Source organism: Gossypium arboreum, chromosome 4 (genome assembly GCF_025698485.1).
Source record: "Gossypium arboreum isolate Shixiya-1 chromosome 4, ASM2569848v2, whole genome shotgun sequence".
Taxonomy (NCBI): domain Eukaryota; kingdom Viridiplantae; phylum Streptophyta; class Magnoliopsida; order Malvales; family Malvaceae; genus Gossypium; species Gossypium arboreum.
Window position 1 is genome coordinate 167,635 of NC_069073.1, and position 26,789 is coordinate 194,423.

The window sequence follows — 26,789 nt, forward strand, 5'->3', positions numbered from 1 at the left end:
CTTATATTCTTGATATGTTAGTTAAGAGAAGATAAGAGAAAATAATGAGAAATAGTGTAGAGAAAGAAAATAAGGGTGTTATAAACATGGTAAATAAACATCTTACACTAAAACAGTTTTGGACAGTAGCAGTAGGCTAACTTTGAAAAATCACCATAAATTGTGGGAATCGAATTTGAGGATTAAAAAAATATGGAATTAAATATTATTGAGTCTAGTTTCTTATAAATGAAACGGTGCAAGCAATGGAATTGTGAATTATGATAAATAATAAATTTTGTGAGACAAGGTCAGAGTGAATTCGGGTTCCCCTGTTCTGACTTTATAAAATCATCAAAAATTTGAGAAAAATAATTAGGGAATTAAATTTATATTATTAGAATTTTGAATGAGTCTATTTTCAATAGAAATAAATGGGAACATCATTTTAATTCTTTACGAGGAGATAATTAATTTTTAGTAAAGAAGGGTCGGAACTGTCAGACAGCAGAACAAGGGTGACTTTAAAGAATAAACTGTACTTATTGGCTAAATAAAAAAATTCTGAAAATTTTATGGTAAGAAGTATGTGAGTCTAGTTTCATGAAAAATTAGCGGATCTTAATTTTGAGTTCTGTAGCTCAAGATATAAATAATTTAGTGACTATGACACAAATGGACAGTTTTGAATATACATATATGTAAATAGTGAAATTATTGATAATGTTACTTGTAGCATGTTATATAAATTAAGGATGGATGTGGAATGGAGAGGAGGAGGATGGAAAATATATATGAACATTCAGCTAGCATGGCTAATTTGCATGTTTTAGGCTCAGGGACTAAATTGAATGAAAATAAAATTTTATGGGCAATTTTGTAAAAATGTCATAAATGACCAAATTGCATGAATTGGGTTATTTTATTATTTAAATTACAAAATTGAATGAAATTATTAATTTAGACTAAGATCGGGTGAAAACATGTTTTAGGGATTAAATTGAAAAGTGTTGAAATTATGGAAAATTCTGATATTTCATAGAGTTCATGGGCTGTTATCAATATGTTTGAGAATAATTAGGCTTGAAACAAGGATTGAATTACAAGAATTTTATTTTTCTAAGCCTAAAGATAAAATCGTCATTAATTAAAAGTTTAAAGGTAAAATGGTAATTTTGCCTAGAATATTGATTGATCGTATCATAATATGAAATGAATGAAAATTATGATCAAAGTTATTTATAAAGATATAGACGAGACTTGAACGTGGAAAAGAAAATGTTATCGGATTAGTGAAATTATAAACACAAACAAGCAACGAGGTAAGTTCGTGTAACTTGAATTATATTCTTAAATGCTTGAAATGTATATTATTGATGTGAATATGATTTGAATGTTCATTGTATGAAAATTGATGAAACATTGATATATTTGATAAAAAGGGGAAGAAATCTCGGTTGAATGAAAGGAAAATTCGATGGATCTCTGAAAAGGAATTGACGGTAAAAAGGATCTAGCCTGGACGGGTGATCCTATTCTGATATAGCCCTCTCGAAGAATATGTGGAAAATGGATTTAGCCCGGACGGGTAATCCGAATTAGGGCCTAAATTTAGCCTGGACTGGTAATTTAGATCCAAGTTCATTAGAGTAATTGTCGTTGCAAGGGATTTAGCCTGGACTGGTAATCCCGACAATACTCTATGAGTTTATATTACAGGGGATTTAGCCTGGACTGGTTATCCAGCTGTAAGGATGAGGTTCGCGGGAGTGTACTTTCTGAAATGAAATGTGTAAGACCATGGTTGAAAGATACCATGACAACATGACAGAAAACGAGTAAGATCATAGTTGAAAGATACTATGGCATCATGTTGAAGATAAATAAGATCGTGGATGAGAGATGCCAAGATATCTGTTGAACAACTAATATTCAGGTAATATGTACCAGATGACAAATAGTTATATGAATTGGTTATACAAAATGGTTGTGTGAAATGTTTACAGGAATTGGTCATATGGAAATATATGTACAAAATAGTTGTATGAAATAATTACGAAGATAGATAAATGAAATAAGTATAGGTACATGAAATTTAATTTATGTTAAGTTTAATACTTAACTATTACCAAATAAATATACATAAGATATAAGGAAATGATGGTGCATGAAATATTCATATAACGAAATGAATGATATATGCTTATGAAGAAACAATAAGAGAATAATATATTTAGTGACATATACATATATGATTATCTTTGATATGTTGATAAAAGGAAATTATGTAAGTTGAGACTATTATTAAACTCAAGTGTGATATGTCGAGAAAATAGGTATATAAATGTTGAATTATATGAAATATGTGCAAGTATACTAACAATGATGTTGTTTGACGCTTAGACAAGTGCCAAGCTATTGATTGAATGGTAACATGTTTAATTATAAGGAGCATTGAAATGGTAAGTACTTAGATGAAAATATAATTTAAAATTTTGCGAATTTTTTTCTATGATCCCGATTTAATTCCGGTTGGTTTCTAATGTACGTTTTGGGCTTCGAGGGCTCAATAGAGAGACATTATGATTATTTTTAAAATATGAATAATAAATTACTTAGAATTATCTGAAAATATTCAGTAAACTCAGGTAATGGATACGGGTAGGAGGTGTTACATGACAGGCCAAGGGATGTTAGATAAGGCCCATCTACTTGAAGCCTAATAAAAATGTAAACATTCTTGTAACTCGTATTTTACTTGGGTAAATGTTATAATCCTAAAGGATAAGAATGTCTATTGTTTAAATCCCTTATGACTTTCATATTGTAGATAGATTTTAATCTCAACTGTTGATATAATTTAAAATGTATCATTGGATTGTGGGGAGCTCAACTATAAATAGAGGTTCCCCCTTATTTGCAATCACTTTATCATTGAATAATCAAACACTTTGTGTGCATTGCTTTCTTGTGTCATTTTCTGTTCGTTCGTTGCTTCTTTGCTTTTGAGTTTGCTTCTACTCATTTTTAGTGCCTCAGAGAATTCTTAACTTTTGAAAGTTAGGCTGACTTAGGTGGATTTGAAGCAAAGTTATCGCCTAAGGTTGTGCGGTTTGCTAGACTAAATTTCTAACTCTGTGACGGTTGATATTAGGAGCCAAGATTCGTAAGGTGCTGAGTTGAGATGACAAAAGAAGTAGGAGAGTAGAATGTCCCAATAGAGACCTTGAGAGGTCTAAAAAAGCTAACAAATCGAGGGATATGTTATTGACTTTAAAGATTGCAAACTCGAGGGTTTTGTAGATGAGATGAAGGAAAGCCTCGAGGTAGTTGAGAGGCGCACTGTAGAGCTGGACTTAGGGAAATATCAACTCAAGGGACAGGTGTTGGATGCTCTCAACGGTAACATAGAAGATATGCGAGTGGCTTTCAATTCACTGTAGGTAAGCTGTCAGAGTGGGATAATGCTCTCGAATCAGTGTTGACAGCTTTGAAGGAACAAATTGAGGAGCTTAAGGGAGAGCTCATTGTTTGTAGAGCTGCCGTGGGAAAAATGGGTTTTGGCTACAACACCGAATCATCAGATGGATGTTTCAAAAGAGAAAAGTTCGCGAGGGATGTGGAGAACTTCTTATGACAAATGGAGCAATATTTTCATGCTTTAGGAATCAAGGATGATGCTACTAAGGTAAATATTACATCCATGCATTTTATTGATGTCTCTATTTTATGGTGACGTCATAGGTCCACAAAAGGAGCTCAAGGGACAATATTACCTACAATATGTCGAGAAGAAAGTTCGGGCTAAGTTGCATCAGCTTTCGCAACAAGTCACAGTTAGAGAGTATGTGAAGAAGTTCAATGAACTGATGTTTCAAATTTTCGATTTGGATGAGGAAGAGGCTTTCTTCTTTTTCATCGATGGGTTGAAGCCTCGGGTCAAGAAAGAATTGAAACATTTATCAAAGTCATGGCTGTAGTAGAGTTGCTTATTGACCTGTGTAGTAAAAAGTCAAAAAAGTTTAAGTCTTCCAAGCTTAAACTCAAACCAAAGGGTAATAGTTGGGGAGATAAAAGACAACTCGACCAAGACTAGTGATGGTAAGCTCCATACAATGAAAGCTATGCCCAACAAGATGTGGAAAAAGAAAAAGAATAATGAATGAGTGAAATGCTTACTTTGCAACAATCCACACATGATGAGGGACTGCCCGAAACGATACATATTTTCTACCATCAAGAGAGATGATAAGGTATAAAAAGGCGTTGATGAAACTTGATTTGATCTTGAGTTGCTTCGAAGCCAAGAAAAATCTGCACATTAGAACTTGAACATTTTTTTGTCCAAGTTAATCTTTACTATTTTCTTGAAAAAAAAGTTAAAAATAAAATTTAGACTTTAGTAAAAAAAATAATTGTTAAGTTTAAAAATTAATTTAGAAAAATAAATTCAAAACCTAATATAAAAACAATTGTAAAATTAAAGTTATAATGGGTGAACAATTGTGTAAATGGAAAGAATTAACTTTTAATAAGAAAGTTAAAACTATAATATATGCGAAATCCATTCAGGCAAGGAAAAAAAGGATTAACCCCAGATAAAATGCATAGACACCGAATGCTTCCCACAAAATGATAAAAGGGTGCTCTCGAATTTCTTCCCTTCAGCTTATCTTGTGAGCCAACTAGACTAGAATTGCAATGATGTCACCTTCAGGAAGCAATACCATTTTGACTTCCTTCTTGTGACCAAAGCCCGCCTTCGCTAGAATTGAGGCTCATCCAAATATGGTTGCTGCAATTACCATGTTTACAGATTCCTTTTGTCTTTCCTCCTCTTCTATTTTCTTAAACTCGCACGCTGTTACCACAACAAAATTATTATCCCCGGTTTCTTTGTATGCAAATCCAACTGCCCGGCCACGCGAATGGTTCTCTATGACAAATGCTACTAAGACATCACATAATCTTATCTATTTCAGGCCATTCAAGTGTCCCCAACCGGCTAGTCGTTTTCTCATCCAATGTAACTCTGTCGACACAGCTATCTCTCTTTGGTGGGAAGCAGGTTTGTAGTTCGCTCTCTTTGAGGCATTTTGTCAAACACTTCTCGTATTTGCAACCATTCTCTCTTTTTCTCAAGACTAAACTGTGTTGTTTGTGGCAGGTATGCTGTTTTCGGTGTTCAGAGAAATTGGACTAAATGAAAAGGAAACCAATTTACTTTTGGGCAAAAACCCAACTTTAAGATCAACTTCTTTGGACAGAATACGTGCCCGGGTTCTTGCTTTACAGTCGCTTGGAATCAATGGCTTTGCTCTTTATCGCTTGGTCATTAAATGTCCAAGTGTACTCATTGCTCAGGAAATTGATCCTGTGATTAGTTTTGTGCGTGATGATTTAGAAGGAAAGGTTGAAGCAGCACAACTGGAACGCCTTTTTATTACAACAGAAGCGAGATTTTTGCTTGGTTTTGCTCAAAAGGTTAAACTGCTGCTCCATCATGAAGTTCCCCAAGAGAAGATAGCTCATGTTCTCAACAATGCCAACTTGCACAAAGCCATTTGTTGCAAGTCTGTTGAAGAACTTGAAAGAACCATAGCTTTCTTGAAACCTTATCATGGCATTGAAATAATAGTTAGGCGTCCTGCAATTCTCAACTACGATTTGGATTCTCAGTTGATTCCAAAAATTCAGTTTCTTGAAGAGCTTAGCGGAGGTGATGCAAATGCCACCGGGACAGTGTTGCGCAAACTGCCTGCCATTTTGAGTTATAGTTTGGAGCATATGGAGAGTCATGTGGATTTCATGAAATCATTTGTCGGTCTTGATGACCGGGAAATATTCAAGATTATTCTCGTGTTTCCGAATGTGGTAAGTGCCAGCAAAGAGAGGAAGTTGCGTCCTAGAATAGAGTTTCTCAAGCAATGTGGACTTAATTCTAATGACATTTTCAAGTTCTTAACAAGAGCCCCCTTGTTTGTAGCCCTTTCCTTTGAAGATAACCTTGCTCATAAACTTGGATTTTTGGTAAAGATTGGATACGAATATAGAACAAAAGAGTTGGCAGTGGCATTAGGGGCTGTTACCAGAACAAGTTGCGAAAATATGCAAAAGGTAATCGGGCTGTTCTTGAGTTATGGTCTTTCTTGTGAAGATATTTTTTACATGAGCAAGAAACACCCTCAGATATTGCAGTACAATCCTGGTTCTTTGGAAGAGAAGATGGAATATTTGACAGAGGAGATGGGCCGAGATGTTAGTGAGCTACTAACTTTTCCTGCTTTTCTTGGTTACAAGCTTGATGACAGGATTAAGCACAGGTATGAAGTGAAGAAGAAAACAGCAGGGACTGGAATGTCCCTCAACAAGCTCTTATCAGAGTCTGCTGACAGGTTCTCAACAACAAAGCAACCAAAAAGTCTGGTTAATGATTAACAACTGGAACCAAGACTGATGCTTGAGAGTGATTTCTGTAAGTTGTTCATAGTACCCAATCAAAAACTTGCTTCTGTTAGTAATATCAATTATTGTTAATCTTAATGAGCCATTGTGATTGCACCTTGATGATGAGAACTGAAATATGGCAACTAGAGGAAAAGTGATCTCACACCAACTAGGCCAATCACAGAAGTTAGAAGCTTCTACTTAAGAAATTTTTATAGTGGTAAACCTAGTGAACTGATTTGATTTGTCCTTAGACAATTATATTATAGTGGCAAAGAACACATTTCTGTCGTTTTAAGTGCTTTTATTTTATTAAGCATTACAAAGTTGCGTATTATGAATATTCCTAGTAAATTACCAACTCATTTGACAAATGTCATGTTCATTTTCTTGCTTCTCTGCCTAACATAAGAACAGTTTTTTTGGTGGGAACCATGTGTTTCTTAATCTCGCTATACATGTGCTTTTCACGCACCCTTTTTGTTTTTGGTTGAAAGTGGAAATATGACATTCCTTGCTGGTGTGATAAAGAGTTGCGGAGAGACTCACCCAACTGAACCATCCCCTCACTTATGCTTCTACATGCCAATTGTCCATAAGCTGCTCTGTGTGTTTGCTCCTGAACTAACTAAAATGATCATTGGAAACTAAAGTTTTGTATATTCCTTCCAATTTCAATCCTTGTTGAGGGCAAGTATCTACTTTGGAGTGTCTCGCTCCCTCAACAGAAGATATTGTCCCGATGTCGGGGTTTTGTCTCCCGTACTCTAACGAAAGCACAAAGGGGTTCACAGAGCTTAGGGAGCGTCTCAGTTGAAGTAGATACAACCTACAAGCTCACAGGAGAGGTGTTAGTATTTGAGCCTTGGTTGATTATTCGATCCCCGCGGGCGCAACATACATAATTAATATTTCGCACAATACTAACACCTCTCCCATGAGCTTGCAGGTCGTATTTACATCAACCGAGACGCTCCTTAAACTCCGCGAACCCCTTTGGGCTCTTCTCGGAGTACGGGAGACAAAATCCCGACACAGGAACAATACCTTCAGTTGAGGGAGTCAGACACTCCAAAGCTGATACTTGCCCTCAACAATCGTGAAGAAAGAAAATTACAGTGCTGATTGACAAAATAAAGACATATTTATTTATGTATATTAAGGGTTTAGTTTCTCGAAGCGATCGCGGGTGCATGATGGAAGTGGTAGCTGAATAATGGAAAAGAAAGTGCTACTGGGTTTTCTGCAAAATGATCACTACAAACAAAACATACGACACCAACATCTATGAGAGGCCTAAAGGAAGGTTCCTTTTGTCGGGGCAGCATGCTTCCCATCGTGGCTGCACTAAAATAAAAAAAGTTTGCAGTTGACTGGTTCATGGGAAAATATCATAGCCGCTCAATTTGGAATGATAATCGATTCAGGGTTTGAAAGGAAGAGGGGGTGGGGGAATATTACACTCTTTTAAGAGTATATCAATAATTGCAGCAGCCAATGATAGCAGCAAAGACAAATTAAAGATGAACCACACCTCATTTTTTTTATGGAAATTAATCAATAAAATGGGATTGAAAGTGGGATGCTTTTATCTTCAACAGGGACTTGTTCCTATCTGAAAATAACAGTAGGAATGGTGCACTGATAGCACTCCCCTCCCCCCTGCTGAAAGAAAACAAGGCAGTAATTTGCTTCCAATAGTGGAAGCATTGATTTACACAGTCATACCTGCATGACAATTCCAGACTATATACATAGAAACATATATTTTAATATGGAAAATCCTCCATTATTTGAGGGTTAATGCAATTATTTACCTACCACTAAACTAAACTACTCATCCTTCATACCAAATAAACACATTTGTTTGTGGAACAAGGCATGCATAGGGCTAAACTATATTTGTCTTTAATTTCACTAACTTTTTTTTTTATTTTTTTTATAGAAAGTAGCTTTTGTGGCAAGGAACAGGTCCACCTTTTCTTTTTTCTCTATTTAAAGAACGATTGGTTCCAAGCACGAGAACCCATCCATCTCTTCTTAGTTTCTCTTTCATTACCAAAAAAAAAAAAATGGGGTTTCTTTTGCATGATCAGAAGAACACTATGATTATGTCGTTTGTTTTAGTTCCTTTACTGCTGATTCTAAACATGCATTACTATATGTTACCAGCTCTTGCAGATTCCAAGCGAAATGTTAGTAAATCCTGCCATGAGAATACCATAATCGATCTCTCATTCATTTTCTTTTTTCAATTTTCTTTTGATTACGCTGATTAAATAAAACTGGACAGGTTTACATTGTTTACATGGGAAAAAGGCAGCACCTTGATGTTGAGCTTCTTACAAGAACCCATCATGACATGCTTGCAACTGTTCTTGGGAGGTTGAAAACCAAAATTACTTATAATTAACTAATTTTTTCTTATATTGAAACGTACCGCCAACACATACATGGGTTTTTCTCACTAAAAGCTTAAAACTATGGCAGCGAAGAAACATCCGAAGATTCCATTGTATACAGCTATAAACATGGTTTCTCTGGCTTTGCCGCAAAGATGACAAAGGCTCAAGCTCTAAAGCTCTCAAGTATGCGTACCGCAACTCATTTCCTTTTTCCTTTTTCTTTTGGTCTAAACTAAAATATTATCAGCTCTTAATTTTCCTCCTTTCATGTTTTTTTTTTCATTTAAATAATTTTATCGAAACAAAATTTTATTCTAAATTTTTGCATCACAAATTAAAGGTTAAGTGTTTAGTTAAATAAATCAAATTCTATCAACTTGTTGGTTTTTTTTACAGAAATATTAGATTTTTTTTTAATTTCTGACAATGAAAAACTTATTTATTAAAATATGTTTTCGAAGGAGTATCTCGACATTCATGAATGTTGAATTTAGTATAATATTTTTAACTATTAAACTTTTTTGAGAACAAGAAGAAACAAAAAAAAAAAGAAGAATGTCAATTGATTAGAAGCTTTTGACATTCGTGGGTGTCATGTTCCACTTTATTTAGTTGACTCCAAACCTCATTATCAATTTATGTAGTTGGCTTAATATATAATAAGGAAGAAAGAAGATATAAAGAGTAGTCAAAATGTTAAGCCAAACTCGACATGAATTGGTAACAGGATACAGAGTCGACTAAATAAGGTGAAGCTCAAGATCCCTGTTAGTTGACATCCTCTTTTCTTGTCTCCTTCTTAATCTCGAGAAATTTCAATAGGCAAAAATCCTATATTAAACTTGATATTCATTGGTGTCGAGGTACTCCCTAAAAAATCATATATTAGGGAATAAGTCTTCCCTACACCTATTATCGGAAATAATAAAAAAATCTAATATACAAGTAAAAAAAAACTTAAACAATAAAAAAAAACTAGAGTTTTGTTTGAACTAGGGATTTGAATACTTATTTTTCATAGGTTTAATCCACAAATTGGCACTTAATAATACTATTTTTCCATCTTGGTATCTAGATTCTTTTTTTTTTTTTGGGTCACATGTTGTACTTAAACTAGTTTTTCTCCTAAGTTGGTATATTTGTTAATGCAACAGTTAGTCAAATAATTAAATCTATTTTAAAAAGGACTAAACTCACAAATTAATACCTAAACTATATCATTTTTCTCAAATTGGTACCTAAATTTTTTTTTTTGTCACAAGTTGTACCTATACTATTCTTTTAGTACTCATTTTACACCAAAATGTTATATTCGGAATTAATTCTTTTATTTCCCTTTTTTCTTTTTACATTATTTCTCTTTATTCCTCCCTTTTGTTTCTTCTTCCTTTATAATGTTTGACAATACCAGCAATGCTCGAAAATTTTCCACTTGAGGTCAAGATATCGGCGATTAATTTTATTTTTGAACTTCATCGCCTATTTGCTCGACCTAATGGGATCGAAAAAGTTATGTCATCGACCAAAACTAGTATTTTTAGAATTGGATGGCGGTTAGGATACTGGTCTAAAGAGAGGTTGAACTGGTTGATTCGTGAATCAATATGGACTGATTGTATCAAGCTAAAAACAACTATTTGAACTGATTCCTTCTATTTTTTTTTTATGAATTTTTAATCATTTATTTGATCGAACTAGACGAATTGATAAAATTGAGAATTGATGGCCTAATTGGTTTGATTTTGAAGAAAAAACTAAAGAAAAAAGAATATAGAAAATGAATTTTTTATCTATTTTTTGCCACATGTCAATTTTTAATTGGTTATCTTTTTAAAAAATAAATTTAGGCTTAGTTTCTCATTACTTTTAAAAAGTGCTTTGTGAGAAAGCCTTTGAGTAGATATAATGCTTATTTTAAATAATATACATTTAAAGGCTTTTTTTAAAAAATAATATAAAAATAATTAATTACAAAATGGGATGGGGGAAAATTAATTACGGGAATTAGTCATTTGCTAAAGTGAATGCCAGTGTTGCTTGACACATCAACGACTCCATCCTCCTTTTTGGCTAATCATCACGCAATCATAGTTTAGGCATCAAAATGAGAAAAATGCATAGTTTAGATATCAATTTGTGAATTAAGCCTTTATTTAAAAAAAATAGAATTAATGGTTTGGCTAACGAGGTATCAACTTGGAAAAAGAAATAGTTTAAGTATCACTTATGATAAAAAAAATAGATATTAAAATGAAAAAATGGTATAATTTAAATACTAATTTACAAGTTAAACTTTTTTAAAAGGTAAAAAATAAAAAATAAAAAGGGAAGAATGTCTAATTTTGTAAAGGTTGTCTAGAAGGATGAGTTCCTTGTTCATATTCCATGAATATTTTTTCAAAAGTTGGAAAAATTATTTTCATATGATCACTAGATTTATTTAAGGATTAAATTATTTATTTAAGATTGAAGTTGTGACTAATATATTTAAGAAGATTTAAAAAAATATTGAAAATGAACTCGAGCAAAATAATTAGGTTAGATAGCCTATTTTAAAAATTATAATATGCTTTAGTTTTGTTTTCGCCATATAAAAATAAATATATCATACTATAATACAAATATTAAAATAAAATGTTATTTATAAATTTAATAAAATATATAATGGTAGCAAAGGAAATGAATGTAAATAAAATTAGTGGTTATGAGTTGGAATTGATAACAAAAATACTTGTATTAATCTCAAATATTCACTTATTTGATTTAAGGACTATCAATAAAATTTGCTGTGGATTGATGTAGAGTATATTGGTAGTAAAAAACCTCCAAACAATTATTACACCATATTCCTATATGAGATGTGTCAACATCATTTCCACATACCAACAATATCTATATTTCATTGTTTTTTTTATTTTTTATTTTGACATCATAAGCTTATACTTTTTTAATTTATCTAAACAAAGTACATATCATTTTGTTTTATAATGATTTAATATTTTTAAAGAGAATAAAATACTTTAGTTTCAACCAAACACGACCCTATTGCCATTAAACTTAGTTGACAAAATATAAAAATTAAAAATTAATAATGGTGTATAAATATTACATTATTAAAATTATAGTCGTTTAAGGTCAATAATGATCAAATAATCTTAATGATGTTATCAACATGGTAATTGGATAAGAAAGGTATTCTTAAAAACGATACCAAATGCCACCACATATTGTCATATAACAAAGGTGGTCTTAAAAAGACTTTATTTTAACAAGCCAATCGTTTAGCTAAAGATAAAGAATCATACCATATGATAAACTCAGAAATAACATGCATGAACATGAAGAACAGAACAGAAGTTTAAGTTAACCTCAATTTGAATATATGATGAGTGATCACAAAAAGTCATAACTTAGCATATATAGATAACACCATCTTTAACTAAAAAAGGTGAGATTGTTGAATCTTTGATGGAGTGGAAAGCTTTTAATCCTAGATTTTGTGTTGTGGTCATAGAGTTACCAGGTGTGATTCATGTCACACGCAATCGATTTTATAAGGTTCAAACAACCAGAAGCTGGGATTACCTTGGACTCTCTTCCACCTCCTTGTCCAATCTTCTGAATAAAAGCAAAATGGGAAATGGTGTTATCATCGGTCTCCTTGATACAGGTCTGCTTCTCGTCTCTACCACTCATCCCTGTTTGCACTCTGAAACAGCTACTGATTAAATCTCTTTTAAGTAATGAGCAGGGATATGGCCAGAATTAGAAGTTTTCAATGATGAAAATCTGGGGCCAGTCCCCTCTCGATGGAGGGGAGTTTGTGAATCTGGAGAACACTTTGATGGTGCAAAAGCCTGCAACAGAAAATTGATAGGAGCTCGTTATTTCATAAGTGGACTTGAAGCCGAGTATGGACAGCCATACAACACTAGTGAAAACGATGATTACATGTCCCCAAGGGATTCCAGTGGGCATGGAACCCACACATCTTCAATTGCTGGTGGCTCGTTTGTTGCCAATGCCAGCTATGATGGGCTAGGTCTTGGCACGGTGAGAGGTGGTGCACCGGGAGCTCATCTAGCTATGTACAAAGTATGTTGGCGATTGTACGGAGGTGTTTGTGCCGATGCCGATGTGTTGAAAGCCTTTGATGAAGCGATAAATGATGGTGTGGATGTGTTGTCAGTATCTCTTGCTGCTGATATTCCCTTGTATTCTGAAGTTGACCATCGTGGTTCAATTCCTATCGGTTCATTTCATGCTGTAGCAAAAGGGATTACCGTTGTTTGTGCAGCAGGGAATGCAGGTCCGAGAGCTGAAACTGTACAGAACACGGCACCCTGGATTTTGACTGTTGCAGCAAGCACTGTGGATCGGTCCTTCCCCACACCTATAACTCTAGGGAACAACCATACCATCATTGTAAGCAACAAAACACTAACCGGACAACGAAAATGGCTTGATCGTATTCGAACTAACAGCTATAAGTATCAATTTCAGGGTCAAGCAATGTTCACAGGAGAGGATACAGTGTCTGCAGCATTGGTGTACCCTGAAGTCTCGGATCTCATGCCTCCACGGTATTTACTTACAAAACAATCCTGGTCCATCTCTTCAGCCTTCTTGTTCTTAGTGCTTAAGCTAACTGAGTGGTCTTACAGTAACTGTGAATCCCTCTTGTCAAATGATGATTGGATGGCCGGAAAAATAGTGCTTTGCTTTGCTTCAGACTGCAATCAGAGCTTGTTAAATGATGCTATATTGTCTGTCAAAGCGGCGGGTGGGTTGGGAGTGATTGTTTCTAGGAGTCCAAGTAATTATTATCCATATGCTATGAACTTCCCATGTCTTCAAGTAACCTATGAAACTGGAACTCAGATCCTGTATTACATTCGATCCACAAGGTAAAATCGTTGAGACCATCCAGTTTCTTTGTCATCAAATCATTGTTAACTGTTGCTCTCGAACTTCGCAGTAATCCCCAAGTAAGACTGAGTCCATCGAGAACGCATATCGGTAAGCCAGTGTCAACCAATGTGGCATACTTCTCATCTCGAGGGCCTAGTTCCAATGCCCCTGCTATACTTAAGGTTACTCACCTCACTTCTTATGCATTTTGCGATATCAATCTGTTAAAAACTCATCAAAGCTTGCTATGATCACTGTGTGACACAGCCAGATATAGCGGCTCCTGGCGTCCAGATACTAGCTGCAATTCCTCCTTTTGATGAAACAACAAATGGTGCATTTGCTTTTCTCTCAGGAACATCAATGGCAACTCCCCACGTGTCCGGAATTGTTGCTTTACTGAAATCATTGTACCCGGATTGGTCCCCTGCTGCTATTAAATCAGCAATTATCACTACTGGTATGTATATTCATTGAATCACAATATTTGCAAATACCATTCACCTAGGCTACCTTCTTGAACTGTTTTCATCTCTTAACTACACAGCATTGACTTCCCATCAATCTGGAGGACCAATTTTTGCAGAGGGAGATCCACCAAAGCTTGCTGACCCCTTCGATTTTGGAGGTGGAATTGTGAACCCAAACAGCGCGGCCGATCCTGGCCTGGTTTATGACATGAATACAGAGAATTATGTGCAATATCTTTGTGCCATGGGTTACAATAACTCTGATATCTTCCAGCTCACTGAACATCCAGTAGTTTGCCCCTCCAAACAACCTTCTATTCTGGACGTAAACCTCCCATCCATAACTATCCCGAACCTCAAAAAGCCAACAATTCTTACCAGAACAGTCACAAATGTGGGACCTCTCAACTCCAAATACAAGGCTAGCGTTGAGTTTGCATCTGGCATAAACGTAGCAGTGAGACCTGAAACATTGATCTTCAGCTCTAGGACGAAGACCATCTCCTTCACTGTGATGATTTCATCTGCCCACAACGTAAATGCAGGGTACTATTTCGGAAGCTTGACATGGACAGATGGTGTGCATGTGGTTCGAAGTCCGATATCTGTGAGAACTGAGGTTGGAGAAAGCTTTTTCTGATGAAAACACTCCAGTCCAGCAGTTGACAGCAATTTACAGAAATGAACAAAAATAAAAGAATAGTATGTGGTACTCCCTAAGAATCTATATCATGGAACAAAATAAAACCTTATAATCAACCATAAGCTTGCAATTGTAAACTATTGTGCTTTATGCTTTCATCAGTTCATTTTCTACTTGAAATGGTATTGTCACAAAATCTATGGTAGCCTGAACCTGCATTAGTCAAATAACTGAGCATCATCCTTAAATGAAATGACCCATATATACAAAAAGAAATGACATAGAAGCTAAAGAAGGATGGTAGAATAAAGCATGTTAAAATCCGCTTTAACAATGAACCACTCCATGCTTCTTTGTAAACAGTCACCTTCGAAAGAAAAAATCATGGAGAAGTGAGAAAAATGTGTAAACGCAAACATAGTCTCAATCGATCAAATTTTCGAATTTAGGATGCACCTCACGTCTTCGAATCTTTGGGTCTTTCCGAAATTCTCCGCCTCGAACTCACAACCTGACATTAATTTCCCTAACAAGATGGCTATGCTTCTGTACTGCCCTACCCACCCTCTCCTCGATATGCTTTGTGTCCCATAAAAGGAGAGTTCATTATAGTAAACATGAACAAAAAATGGACGTCGTGCAAAGAATACCTTGGATTTATTTATTTATTTATTGTTTTAATAACAAATTTAGGCTTATACATTCTACCCATTTGATGTTAAATCTAAAATATTCAATAAATTTAGTCACCAATGTTTACAAACTTTGTCATTCTAATTCTAATTTTTTTAAAAAATCAAATAATTTAACCCTCGATATTTAAAAAATTTAGTTCTAATTCTAAAAGTTAAAAAACGAAGAAAATTGTTAAAAATTCAGTTTTGGATAAAAATTATAAAAATGATTTAAAAAGGTATAAATAAAAAAAACAAAAATTATGTATTAAAAATAAAAAAATACAAAAATAGGAAAAAAATACATATATCATATGATTCAAAAGAAATGAACACGAAATGGATTGATGAATATTAGAGAGATGAAGTTGGACATCCCCATGGAATATAGAATTGACAAGGTTATCTCCCTTGGTTAAGTTCATCTCGTATTTTCAATTCTTAGATTAGATTTTCTTGAACTTTGATTGTTTGATCAACACACTTGGACTACTAAAGTTTGGAATTAGTTACCGATGACATGTCCAAGTTGGAAAAAATAAGGAGAAAAAAATATATAGGATTTTCATTTCATGAAAGACGTTCACATTGCATTATTTTCTCTACTTGAAGATTAGATCTTTGTATATTTTTAATATAAGAAAAAAACAAAATAATTGTTTTGTAATAGTTTAAAAAGTTATTAATTTTACAGAATTTAATTAAAAAATATGTATTAATTTAAAATATGACATGTGATATTATTTTAAAATGAGCACAATACTAATAATGTTAAATACTCTTCTTGTTCAAGAGGTTTTGGAGGTACATTAAGGAATATAAAAGAAGAAGAATTTTTAAAATATTTTCTTTTAAAAAATTAAAATTAGAAATAAATTGACAAGTTGTGTAAATGTTGAAATCTAAATTTATTGATTTTTTAGAATTAGAACTAAAATGACAAATTTTGTAAACATTTAATAGGTAAAAGTACCATTAAGGCCCCTACATTAGGAATCAAATTGCATTTTGCCCTTTCGCACAAAAAATAAGCAAATTAGTCATTGTGTTAGATAAAAGAGCAAACTAGTCCTTTTACAAATTCCATCTATTTTTATTGTTAAGTGTTGATGTGACTGATGAAGCAACCAAATAGTGCCATGTGTTGTGCCAAGTGTACCTCATGCTGAAATGATAAGTTTAATAGCATGTAGTAAGTTCAATTTTATATTATTGCTTTCATCAAATAAACTTATCACTAATTGGCACACCACATGCTATCAAACACATTCAAATACATGGTCACCAACATATTCACAAGCTATCAAACTCAAAACATCAAAATTAGTTACGCAAGCAAGACATAATACATAACATAAACATCATAGAATGATCTTCCATACTAACAGATTCACATAATCACGCCATTACACGTATATAAACATACTTAGATTACAATTCTCTAGCTTTTGTAGACACCAAATCATCAAAAGAGACTCCTAAGCTAACTTTAACACGAGGAACATGCCAACTAAAAACATAGCATTCAAAAGACTATATAAACATTGCTAAGTTGAGAAATGAGTCCTAGATGTTGCCTATCTTCTCGAGTCCACGAGACCTAATCGTCACCTGCATTAGAAAATAAACAATCTGCACACTGAATAAAAGAAGCTCAATGGTAATAACATAATTTGAAAACAATGCATAATCAAATTAAGCATATAAACTAGTTATGAATTCTTATATAAACAAATGTATATAAAGTATCTTGTCTCAATTTCATTACTTAATACTTTCTCATGGAATCTATATTCAATTTAAGTTTCATATGTGAACATAACAATGTGCCTTCAAGGCTTATATTACCATGTCAAATATCAGAATTAGTGCAATTCATCATACCATTGCTATCTCAATTTCATTTCCATAATACATATGACATTTTTATATTAACATTCACGTATCATTTTACCAATTGAATACATCAATTCATTTCATAACATTGTCATCCCTCAGCACTCATAATACACAATTCACATGATCTTTCGCATGCTATTCTTCATCACATTTGCATTTGTATTCAATTGATCAATTTAAGTACAAGCTACTCATTTCACATATAAACTTTCATAGTTAATCATATAGTACTTATTTTGTAGCCTTTATTAACCGGATACGAACTCAAGACTGGATACACAGATTAATCCACTATCACACCTAATATGCACTTTATGCTCATCGATAAATATCAAAGTAATATGCACCTAGAACTCATCGGTTTATAATTGGAGTAATACACGACCGACATTAAAGTATATATATTCACCCATGATCATCGGTACATAATCAAAGTAATACTTTCTTAACACATTCATCGATTTATAACCAAAGTAATATGCTATTGATGTTAAGATATCTCCTTATAATGAAACATATGACATGCCAACTATATTGGAACTCTATCTGAGACTGTTTAATAGGGCATTTATAATATCAACTTGTATAAGTACACACCATGTATTCATTACATATCAATTTTCCTATTTCTTTCATTTCATTATCATGATTTCACATATATTCAATTATGTCACATATCAAAATGCTTGTATCTTTCAATTTTCCTTATCGAATCAAAATTCGTCTTTGAATTTATTCACTAGAGACCTAAAACCATCAATTTATAGCATTTACTTCCAACAACTTCTATTCTTTACAATTTGGTCCCTAATGACATATAATTAACCATATAGTATAACTTAAATTCAAGCTTGTATTAATAACTCCCACCATGCTTCTAACAAAATCTTAACTTAATCTAAATATAGTTCAAAACGTACCATAATTTCTAAGCTTTCATTAATTAATTAAAGTATGAAAGTATTTTGATATTAAAAGTTCTAACTCATACTTAATCTTATCTAAGGAAAAGTATGAAAGTCCAAGGATACTTACCTCTTGGATGGTTTAAAAATTTCAATTTCTAAAATACTTGGATTTTAACTTATACAAGCTTGGGAGCTCTCATACGACTATTTCCATTCTTTTCTAAACACCTAAAAAATCAATATACAAGCTATGGAAGCTATCTCATAAAAATAACTCCATATAGTAACTTCATATAAATGTGACGTATGAAGTTTGCTCTATAATAACTTCATATAAATTTGTGTATTTATTTATAAACCCTAAACCACACAATTTTCCTTCCATTTTCTTCAAACCCAACCAAGAGATAGTTTACTAGTGCAAACTTCATAAGTCACATTTATCCCTTAATATGAGTGCATGGGTGATGGAAATTACACCAACAACCTTTTCTAAGTAAAATGGAAAAATTACAATTTAATCCCTGTACTTCCAAATCTTTACCTATTTGGTCCTAAAGTGCTTATCATCAAAATAATACACATTCCATCTTATTCTCATTCCAAATAAACAATAATAATTCATATTTTCTCTTTTTAGTTCAAATTTTTATTTTAGTCCTTTAACTTTTCAAAATTTATAATTTAATCCTTTTGCCACATTTCACATCCACAATTCTTTTCATTGGGTTTCATCTCTCATATTGATTTTTTCATTAAAAATTTCCATCGACTCATTTTTCAAAATTTCACATAATTTCACGCCTATCAACGATCCCATCTCCATCTTTGCTTTCCCTTGTCCCTTACCCCTCCTCCCCTGTCCTCCATTTTCCACCACCTTTGTCCTTTATTATTATTTTTTTATAATTAGAAGAGGGGAGTTGGATTGCTTGAGATCGAACCCAAACTCCCATGGCTATAGTATAATTCTCTTACCATTGGACCAAGAGGTTGTTGGCACTTTTGTCTTTTATTTTTGTTTTTTTTTCTTTTTTAGGCAAAATAAAATTTGTGGAAGTTGGTTTGTCCTCCCTTGGCCTCTCCAGCAAACTAAAATAAAACTTGTTTTTTCCTTTTTTAGTTCCAAGCTCTTGTTGGCTCATTTTCTCAAAACTTGTGTCAGTTTGATTTCTTGAACCAATAGTGGTTTATTCTCTTGAGTCACTGGTGATTTATTTTGTCTACATCTAATTTGATAGGTTTGGTTCACAAGACTACATGAGTAATGTGGAGAAGAGAAGATCCTAACCATTGCCAATAGAATTAACTCACCAAATCTTAATGTCTTAATTTAGTGGCTTACGCTAAAAAAATGTGGCTGTTTTCATGGTGTTTGAGATCTAATTATAGTTTTTTTTTCCTTTGTACTTTTGTTTTGCTTTAAGATCATATGCTTTTCTCTTGAATGGCTTGATTTTGATGGGGGTGATATAACTGCCTTTTCAATATGCTTAGGTTAGGAATTATGCTTCTAGAGCCATTATGGTTTCTTTCCTTGATTATAAGTTAACCATTCCAGCCAACAGAAGATTGGAAAATAGGAAAATTGTATTATTTTAATTCACAATAATAGTTAAAAAGAAGAAAATATAAAAATCCCATTGACAACACGATAGAAGATAACTTATTGGCTTTAAAAGAAATTAGGTGTGGAATATGCTTCATCACATTCAATGGTGAAAATCTTCTCTTATTTCCTGAAATTTCTCCCACACTCTAGAAAATACCAATAGAGAATAAAATATATATGTTAAACCTCAAAAAAATTGACACCAAGATGAAAGGAATGTAGAATAAACGTGATATTATTCCTTCAAAATATCACCACACTCGCAAAATTTGAATTTGAAAACCAAACGGTTTCTCAAACATGCCACGTGGACAATCAAGCAGGACATGGGTAGGAGGCGGCTGAAAAGGACAGCCAATTGCCACTCGAATTCAATAGAAAAGCGTGTACTAGACACATCACTAGAGAAAGAGCGTGGAGAAATAATAAAATCAGGTTATGGACTAAAAAAAAAGAGGTTCAGTTGGAACGCCCCCACGTGTCGGGTTCCTGTCCTAGAAAAAAATCCACTGTCTTAACTTAAAGCACTCACTACAAATATCTTTCTCTTGCAGCGAATAGATTTTTAGACAGTGGGCCCCACCCACAAAATATCCTAAATCTTAAAAAGGCAGAAACCGATGGCCTTGCCCTGTAGTTTAGTGTTGACCTTTAAATAATTTGTTTTTTTTTGGGCATAAAATTAAACGACAGCCCCAAAATCCAATGACTTACAGATTAGCTAGCTGACCTGGCTACCGTAGGCCATACAAAACATGCTTGTAGATATTTTCTTTGATTGTAAGGTGAGATATTTTTCACCCCGGTTGGCAATTCAAATCCTTTTTAATTGCCGTCCGATTAAAGAGACTAGTTTTAGATTTTTTTTCTATAGGTAGCAGCAGTCCAACACAGATTTTTAGCATAATAAGATGATTTAGATTTTCGATTTCTTTTGCTCTCTAAGTTCAGAGTTTAAAAATAATAATACTAGGTTTGTGGCAAAAAAGAAAGGAAAAGCATGGGTGAAGTAGTGGTGACTAGCGAGGAAGTTGAGGAAGTGAAAATTGATAGTGAAACAGAGGAGCAGGAAAATGGGGAGGTTGAAGGGAACATGAGGAGGACGAAGAAGAAGAAGAAGAACAAGAAGCCTGGGTGTTCTGCTTCTGGAGCAGTGGTGAATTGGGAAAGGTTTTTACCCATGCCGGCTTTGAGGGTTTTGTTGGTCGAAGCTGATGATTCCACCAGGCAGATTATATCTGCTCTTCTCAGAAAATGCAGTTATAGAGGTTCGCTTCCTATCCCTTTCTTTCAATTCCCTAATTACAACTGGTTTCTCTATTTCTGTTTTCAATGTCCGGATAACTTTTTCAGCTTACCTTCTCCTCATTAAATGTTTTCTTAGCACTCAGACTTGGTTAATTGTTAGTAAAATTTCCTATGGAGGTAGAATCCACCTGCTCAAATCCATTTCTTGCTTTTCAAACTTGGGTAAATATATTTATGGCTAAAGAATAAAAGGAGGCAAATCACAACAGTGCCATAGGGTTCTTACATGATGCTTTGATTCATCAAACTCTATCATGTTGATCTTGATACCTAAAACTATCATATTTTTGGAAATAATTAGACATGCCAAGAGGCAATTCGGATATTCAGAGTGAGTAAGCAGGGGGCTTGAAGGCTCATGGAGCTTCCTACATTGAGTGTGTTAAAGTGGTATTATCCCACACCAATTTAATCCTTGTATTGCTTTTGATCTTATATTCAAGTTTAGATTCTTTACCTACAACCAATTTGGCTTTTAGATCGGATGCTTAATAGAGCGGCTGCCATTTATTACTAATTCAGGAATCAATTTGCATTAGTTTTATCCTTTTGGGTTATTTCAAGGCTTTCAGCACACCTGCTAAGGAGTCCACCCGGCCAGTTTTGTATTAAGATTGAATCGAGTCCATTTGAGGATATCTACATCATGCTCAAGATTACATACTTTTTAACAATATAGCTATAAGACATAGTTACGGATTGTGGTTCAGTTTATTATTTTTACATTTTCTGGGGGGCTGGAAAATTGCTTGTTGATTCTTGCTTAAAATAAGAATCTGTTTGCAATATTAACTTGTACATTTGTGACTGAAAATGGGTTTTCTTTTTGAGCAGTTGCTGCTGTTCCTGATGGCTTGAAGGCATGGGAGATGCTTAAAGGAAGACCACATAATGTAGATCTCATTTTGACAGAAGTGGATTTGCCATCTATATCAGGATTTGCTCTTCTTACACTAATTATGGAGCATGATATTTTTAAAAGCATCCCTGTTATAAGTATGATATGAAAGATTCTTTAATATTTTCTAAACATTTGTACAGTTGCTATGATTTTCTACCATGTATCTACAAAAATACAATTTAAATGATCAATCTTTTTGTTTGGGCATGATTGTGCAGTGATGTCCTCACAAGATTCAGTTAGCACAGTATACAAATGCATGTTAAGAGGGGCTGCTGACTATCTTGTTAAGCCAATAAGGAGAAATGAGCTGAGAAATTTATGGCAGCATGTATGGAGAAGACAATCAGTATGCTTACTTCTTACACTTTATTTCCCTCTCTATTTTATAGTTCCTTCATTTGGATCCTGATTTTTGTATGTCGTTAAAATCAGTCAATTGTTGGTGGGAACTCCCCTCGGGATGAGAGCATTGGACAGAAAAAGGTAGAAACTACCTCTGAAAATAATGCTGCAAGTAATCATTCCATTGGTTGCTTGGATGGTGTCGGAAAAAATAAGGAACAAACTGAGAAAGGGAGTGATGCTCAGGTCAGTACTCTTCATCTGTCATATGAACTCTGCTTTGTGATTTATAATTGCATACACTTGCCATATATCAAAAGGAGTTTTCTTTCTGTTCAAGTTGCATACATGAAGTTTCTTATAGACTGCATATTTGCTGTCTCTTGCAGAGCTCCTGCACCAAGCCGGAAATGGAAGCTGAGAGTGCCCAAAAGGAAAATATGCAGGAATTTTCACACTTGATAAAGGTAAATTCTCTGCCAATTGAATCACAGAAGCATGAAGCTCATGGCAGTTTCAATCAGAACCTGCTCATGCATGAGATGGAAACTGAGGGTAGGACTCGAAATTTTGAGTTTTCAGATAATCTTTTCTGTTCAATTGGAGAGCATCTAACATTCTCTTAATGGCTCGGTCAAATTTGTGAACAGTTGTTGACTCATGCAAGGATGCTTACACAACTTTATACAAAGGTGTTGAACTGGAAAATCAAAGAAGGGATACTAGGGTCTTGGTTGAGGCTGGTGATGCGCTTGTTGAATCACCAAGAGAAGCTATTGACTTCATGGGAACATTTAATAAAAATTGCACTTCGTCTTCAATAAATAGCGCAAAAAAGTTTGATTCTTCTCTATACTTAGATCTTTCCTTGAGAAGAAGTAATCCTAATGTATTTGAGAATCAAGTTACTCAAGAAAGGCCTACCCTCTGGCATCCTAGTTCATCAGCCTTTACAAGGTTGGTTTCTGTTTGATTTGTTATTATAATCTTCAGAATGTTGCACCCAATTTTTTTTTTTTTGAATTGTTTTAGAAATAATGGACTGAATCAGGTTTTTCTTTTGTGTTGTATTCAATAATTGCCCTTTCATTGTTGATATACCAATGATCTTTAATGCAGGTATACTAGCAGAGTATCACACCCCCTGCATTCAACATCGATGAGTTTTGTTGATCAAAAGAAAGACTCTGAGACTAATTCTGAGAAGATGTTGACCAATATTATGTCGGAAAATAATTCTGATACTCCTAGTCCTACACTAACTTCTCAAAGAAACACGAATTCTTTGACTATTGGAGCTACTGTTGAATTGAAGCAAACTGAAGTAGCAACACCGTGCACACAACATAGACTATTTCCTGTCCCATTACCAGTGAAGGGTATAAGATTGAATAATCCGTGCAATGGATATAATACTATAATTCCTCCAATATTTTGTGCACGGTCAAGTTCATCCACGGCGCCAAGTCCAAGCACAGCCAACCAACAGGAACCTGCCTTTCGTGTGAATCTGTTTCGTCATTCCAGTTTTGAAGTTAACTCCTCTGGACAGTCGTATGACCGACTTGCCTCCAATACAAAACAGTCAACCAGCCAGCCCTTGCAAAAACTGGACCAAAAGTTGGATTCAATTGAGGATAGAGGACATATTTCTCCTACCACCGATCAGAGTGCAAGCAGCAGTTTCTGTAATGGCTCCTTAAGCCAACTTAATGGTGTTGCATATGGAAGCACTGGTGCAAGTAATGGCAATGTTGATCAGGTTGCAGTCACCCGGGCTTCTACAGAGAGCAAGAATGATGACAGCCTTTCCAGCCCTAGTGGAAAACCATGCCGTTCTATCCAAAGAGAAGCAGCTTTAATGAAGTTCCGTTTGAAGCGTAAGGATAGATGCTTTGAGAAAAAGGTAAAGGATTTATAATCAGTTGCCATCATTATGTGTTTACATCTTTCCTCTTCACTACTTTTACATACAAGCAAAGACTAAGATACTCATGTTACATGGAAGTATTTAGTAATTTTCTGGTGCTAGTTTCCAAATGCAAAATGTAGAATCATGTATGGATGACATTGACATAGATTGAGCAGCTAAAGTTTCACACTTGATTCTTTTGGCAGGTTCGGTATGAGAGCAGAAAGAAACTTGCAGAGCAGCGCCCACGAGTAAAAGGTCAGTTTGTCCGTCAAGTGCAGGCTGATCCTATGCATACAGATACTGAGCATCATTATGGGAATTCATCCGATGGATAGGCCTAGTTTCAACTTTTTAAACCAGGGAGACCATAGACTCAAGTTTAGTTTTGTGAAGGTGAAGAAACAAAGACGTGGCAGAATTTTATAGATAGTATAGCACATATCCATACTTTTTATCATATTAGTGGTTAATCACACACAGGTTGCTATGTTCTTAATGTAAAATAATGTTTTGATCTTTTATAGTCGATAGAGTTTTCATCCCTGTTTTTCTCTGGGGTTGCCTGAATCATACTTTATTGTTTATTTGTTCATTCAACTGTCTTATGCTTGTTGAAAGTGCCAACATATATACTTGATGTAAATATAAATATAGTGTAATTAGCTGGAAAAACTAGTAGACAAGGTTATCTCAAATCTCCATTTTCCAAAATATCATAATATTTTCCTATTTACCCTTATGTTTGGTAGGAGTATTATTTTAATCACCATGTTTTAGTATACGGGTTAGTAATAAACTAATTTTAATTAGTAATTTTTAACTACTCGCATAGTTGGCTAAATGACTAAAAAAGGCTAATTTTTAGAAAAAATTATGGAAATGGGCCGTTTTGTTTAAAAATTATTGGAAATGGTCGATCTCTTTAAAATGCATTGAGTTGGCATCATTTTTAGGGGAAATGCGAAAAAGTGTGTCCAGCTTAACGTTTTTTTTATTGATAACCAGTAAAACGTGCCCACATCAGCGCGCTTTAGTAAAGCGCTTCCACATAGACGCGATTTTGCTCGTGTGTTCCCAGTGCTAATTAGGGTTTAGAGTTTTTTAGTTTTTAAGTGCTTAGGTTTAGTGTTAGAGTTTAGGGTTATGGAATTATGGTTTAGGGTTTTAAATTTTAAGTGCTTAGGTTTAGGGTTTTATTTAATTTTTAGGGGTTTTGAAAAAAATTAGTTCTGAAAAAATAATTTTGAGGGGATGGGTTCTGAAGAAATAATTTTGACGAGATGGGTTGAGTTTTGTAGAGAAAAAATGTTCTATGTAGGATGCACAATCAACAAAAGTACTGAAAACACTTCCAATTGGACACCCTTTTCAGTACTACTGCTTTTGAGAAAATAAATTTAAGAATATGGTTTTGAAAAAATATCTCGGGATTCCCGAGATGATGTTTGTAAAAAATGCCCTGAACAGTGAGGGGTTGAAGTTTGTAGAAGAAAAATGTTTCCAGCTGAACGCCCTTTTCAGTACTACTTCTGATAGTGTATCCTGCTTGGAGTGTTTTTCCTCTACAAATTTCAACCCCCAATATCCGAGGCATTTTACAGAAAGGAGTGAGATGTTATCCCTTAGGCTATAAATGACTCATATTTTAGCCTCTAGTGGCATAAGTTGGAGCAACAGAAATTGAAGAAGTTTAGAAGAATAGAAGTTGGGGTTGAAGGTATAATTGATTTTTTGTGTTAATATTTATATGAAACATTATATTTATTGCATAACATTTTGATTTTTTGTGTTTTGAATTTCTCTCAATAGATAAATTGGTTGAAAATGAGTGGACGAATTAGTGTTATTATTTATTACAACGGTGAGGTCTGTGACATTGAGAACGGTGCAAATTTTTTATCTGAGAATACAGTGTGACTTGCTTTTAACCAGAACATAGAATTTACAAAACTTTATAAAAGAATTAGGCGAAAAATCTTCGGATCTATGGCAATGAGAGTTTTGTCTATTAAGAATCGATTTTGTGTTTCGGTCGATCTCGTGATATATGACTCATTTGATATCAAAGGTGCTTGGGGCTTGGAGGCAATGGTATAGACGCACCTTGAAAGTGAATCACCATTTCTTGAGTTATATGTGGAATTTTTAAGACCAGATGAAAGACTTGCAACTTCAACATCTTTTCCTGTTTGAGAGACGAGAACGGTTGAAAATGTCGATAGTATAACCACTTTGTTAGAAAGTTTCTATTATGATATCCTAGAATCATCAATAGGAAGGCACTCATTCGTCTCAACCTTAGATTTTGTGGGAGGCAAAACACCAAACCATTGGATTTTAGTGGTAGAACAAAATACACGACCCTTGCACAA

General features: G+C 34.1%; 3 protein-coding genes across 4 annotated transcripts; all 3 read left to right on the forward strand.

The window, feature by feature from the left end:
* The first annotated feature begins 4,544 nt into the window (after positions 1 to 4,544).
* Positions 4,545 to 6,724, forward strand: LOC108457739 (transcription termination factor MTERF8, chloroplastic). The gene is made up of 2 exons (XM_017756848.2): positions 4,545 to 5,047; positions 5,147 to 6,724. The coding sequence occupies exons 1-2, from the start codon at positions 4,768 to 4,770 to the stop codon at positions 6,415 to 6,417; spliced, it is 1,551 nt and encodes a 516-aa protein (XP_017612337.1). The 5' UTR covers positions 4,545 to 4,767; the 3' UTR covers positions 6,418 to 6,724.
* A 210-nt stretch (positions 6,725 to 6,934) lies between these two features.
* On the forward strand, positions 6,935 to 15,051 carry LOC108457738 (subtilisin-like protease SBT3.3). Its single transcript, XM_017756847.2, has 10 exons — positions 6,935 to 8,621; positions 8,720 to 8,811; positions 8,917 to 9,014; positions 12,346 to 12,501; positions 12,583 to 13,256; positions 13,335 to 13,414; positions 13,496 to 13,738; positions 13,810 to 13,924; positions 14,010 to 14,202; positions 14,290 to 15,051. Exons 1-10 carry the CDS (start codon positions 8,499 to 8,501, stop codon positions 14,850 to 14,852), a joined length of 2,337 nt encoding a protein of 778 aa, XP_017612336.2. The 5' UTR covers positions 6,935 to 8,498; the 3' UTR covers positions 14,853 to 15,051.
* Positions 15,052 to 20,571: 5,520 nt separating this feature from the next.
* On the forward strand, positions 20,572 to 25,136 carry LOC108458466 (two-component response regulator-like APRR5). 2 transcript variants are annotated; one of them, XM_053027073.1, is made up of 8 exons: positions 20,572 to 21,216; positions 22,091 to 22,252; positions 22,376 to 22,488; positions 22,593 to 22,748; positions 22,892 to 23,057; positions 23,153 to 23,459; positions 23,622 to 24,408; positions 24,621 to 25,136. In XM_053027073.1, exons 1-8 carry the CDS (start codon positions 20,949 to 20,951, stop codon positions 24,750 to 24,752), a joined length of 2,091 nt encoding a protein of 696 aa, XP_052883033.1. In that variant the 5' UTR covers positions 20,572 to 20,948; the 3' UTR covers positions 24,753 to 25,136. The 2 variants fall into 2 exon arrangements, with proteins under 2 accessions (XP_052883033.1, XP_017613370.1); XM_017757881.2 differs by having other exon boundaries at positions 20,573 to 21,216; positions 22,376 to 22,506.
* The last annotated feature ends 1,653 nt before the right edge of the window (positions 25,137 to 26,789 follow it).

Excerpts from the sequence above, each read along its gene's own strand:
- LOC108457739 (XM_017756848.2), top strand. The coding sequence starts at position 4,768 with ATGGTTGCTGCAATTACCATGTTTACAGATTCCTTTTGTCTTTCCTCC. Across the intron at positions 5,048-5,146 it reads CTCTCTTTGGTGGGAAGCAG|GTATGCTGTTTTCGGTGTTC; the intron begins GTTTGTAGTTCG and ends TGTTTGTGGCAG.
- LOC108458466 (XM_017757881.2), top strand. The coding sequence starts at position 20,949 with ATGGGTGAAGTAGTGGTGACTAGCGAGGAAGTTGAGGAAGTGAAAATT. Across the intron at positions 22,253-22,375 it reads TAAAAGCATCCCTGTTATAA|TGATGTCCTCACAAGATTCA; the intron begins GTATGATATGAA and ends ATGATTGTGCAG. Across the intron at positions 23,058-23,152 it reads GCATGAGATGGAAACTGAGG|TTGTTGACTCATGCAAGGAT; the intron begins GTAGGACTCGAA and ends ATTTGTGAACAG.
- LOC108457738 (XM_017756847.2), top strand. The coding sequence starts at position 8,499 with ATGGGGTTTCTTTTGCATGATCAGAAGAACACTATGATTATGTCGTTT. Across the intron at positions 12,502-12,582 it reads CATCGGTCTCCTTGATACAG|GGATATGGCCAGAATTAGAA; the intron begins GTCTGCTTCTCG and ends AGTAATGAGCAG. Across the intron at positions 14,203-14,289 it reads ATCAGCAATTATCACTACTG|CATTGACTTCCCATCAATCT; the intron begins GTATGTATATTC and ends TTAACTACACAG.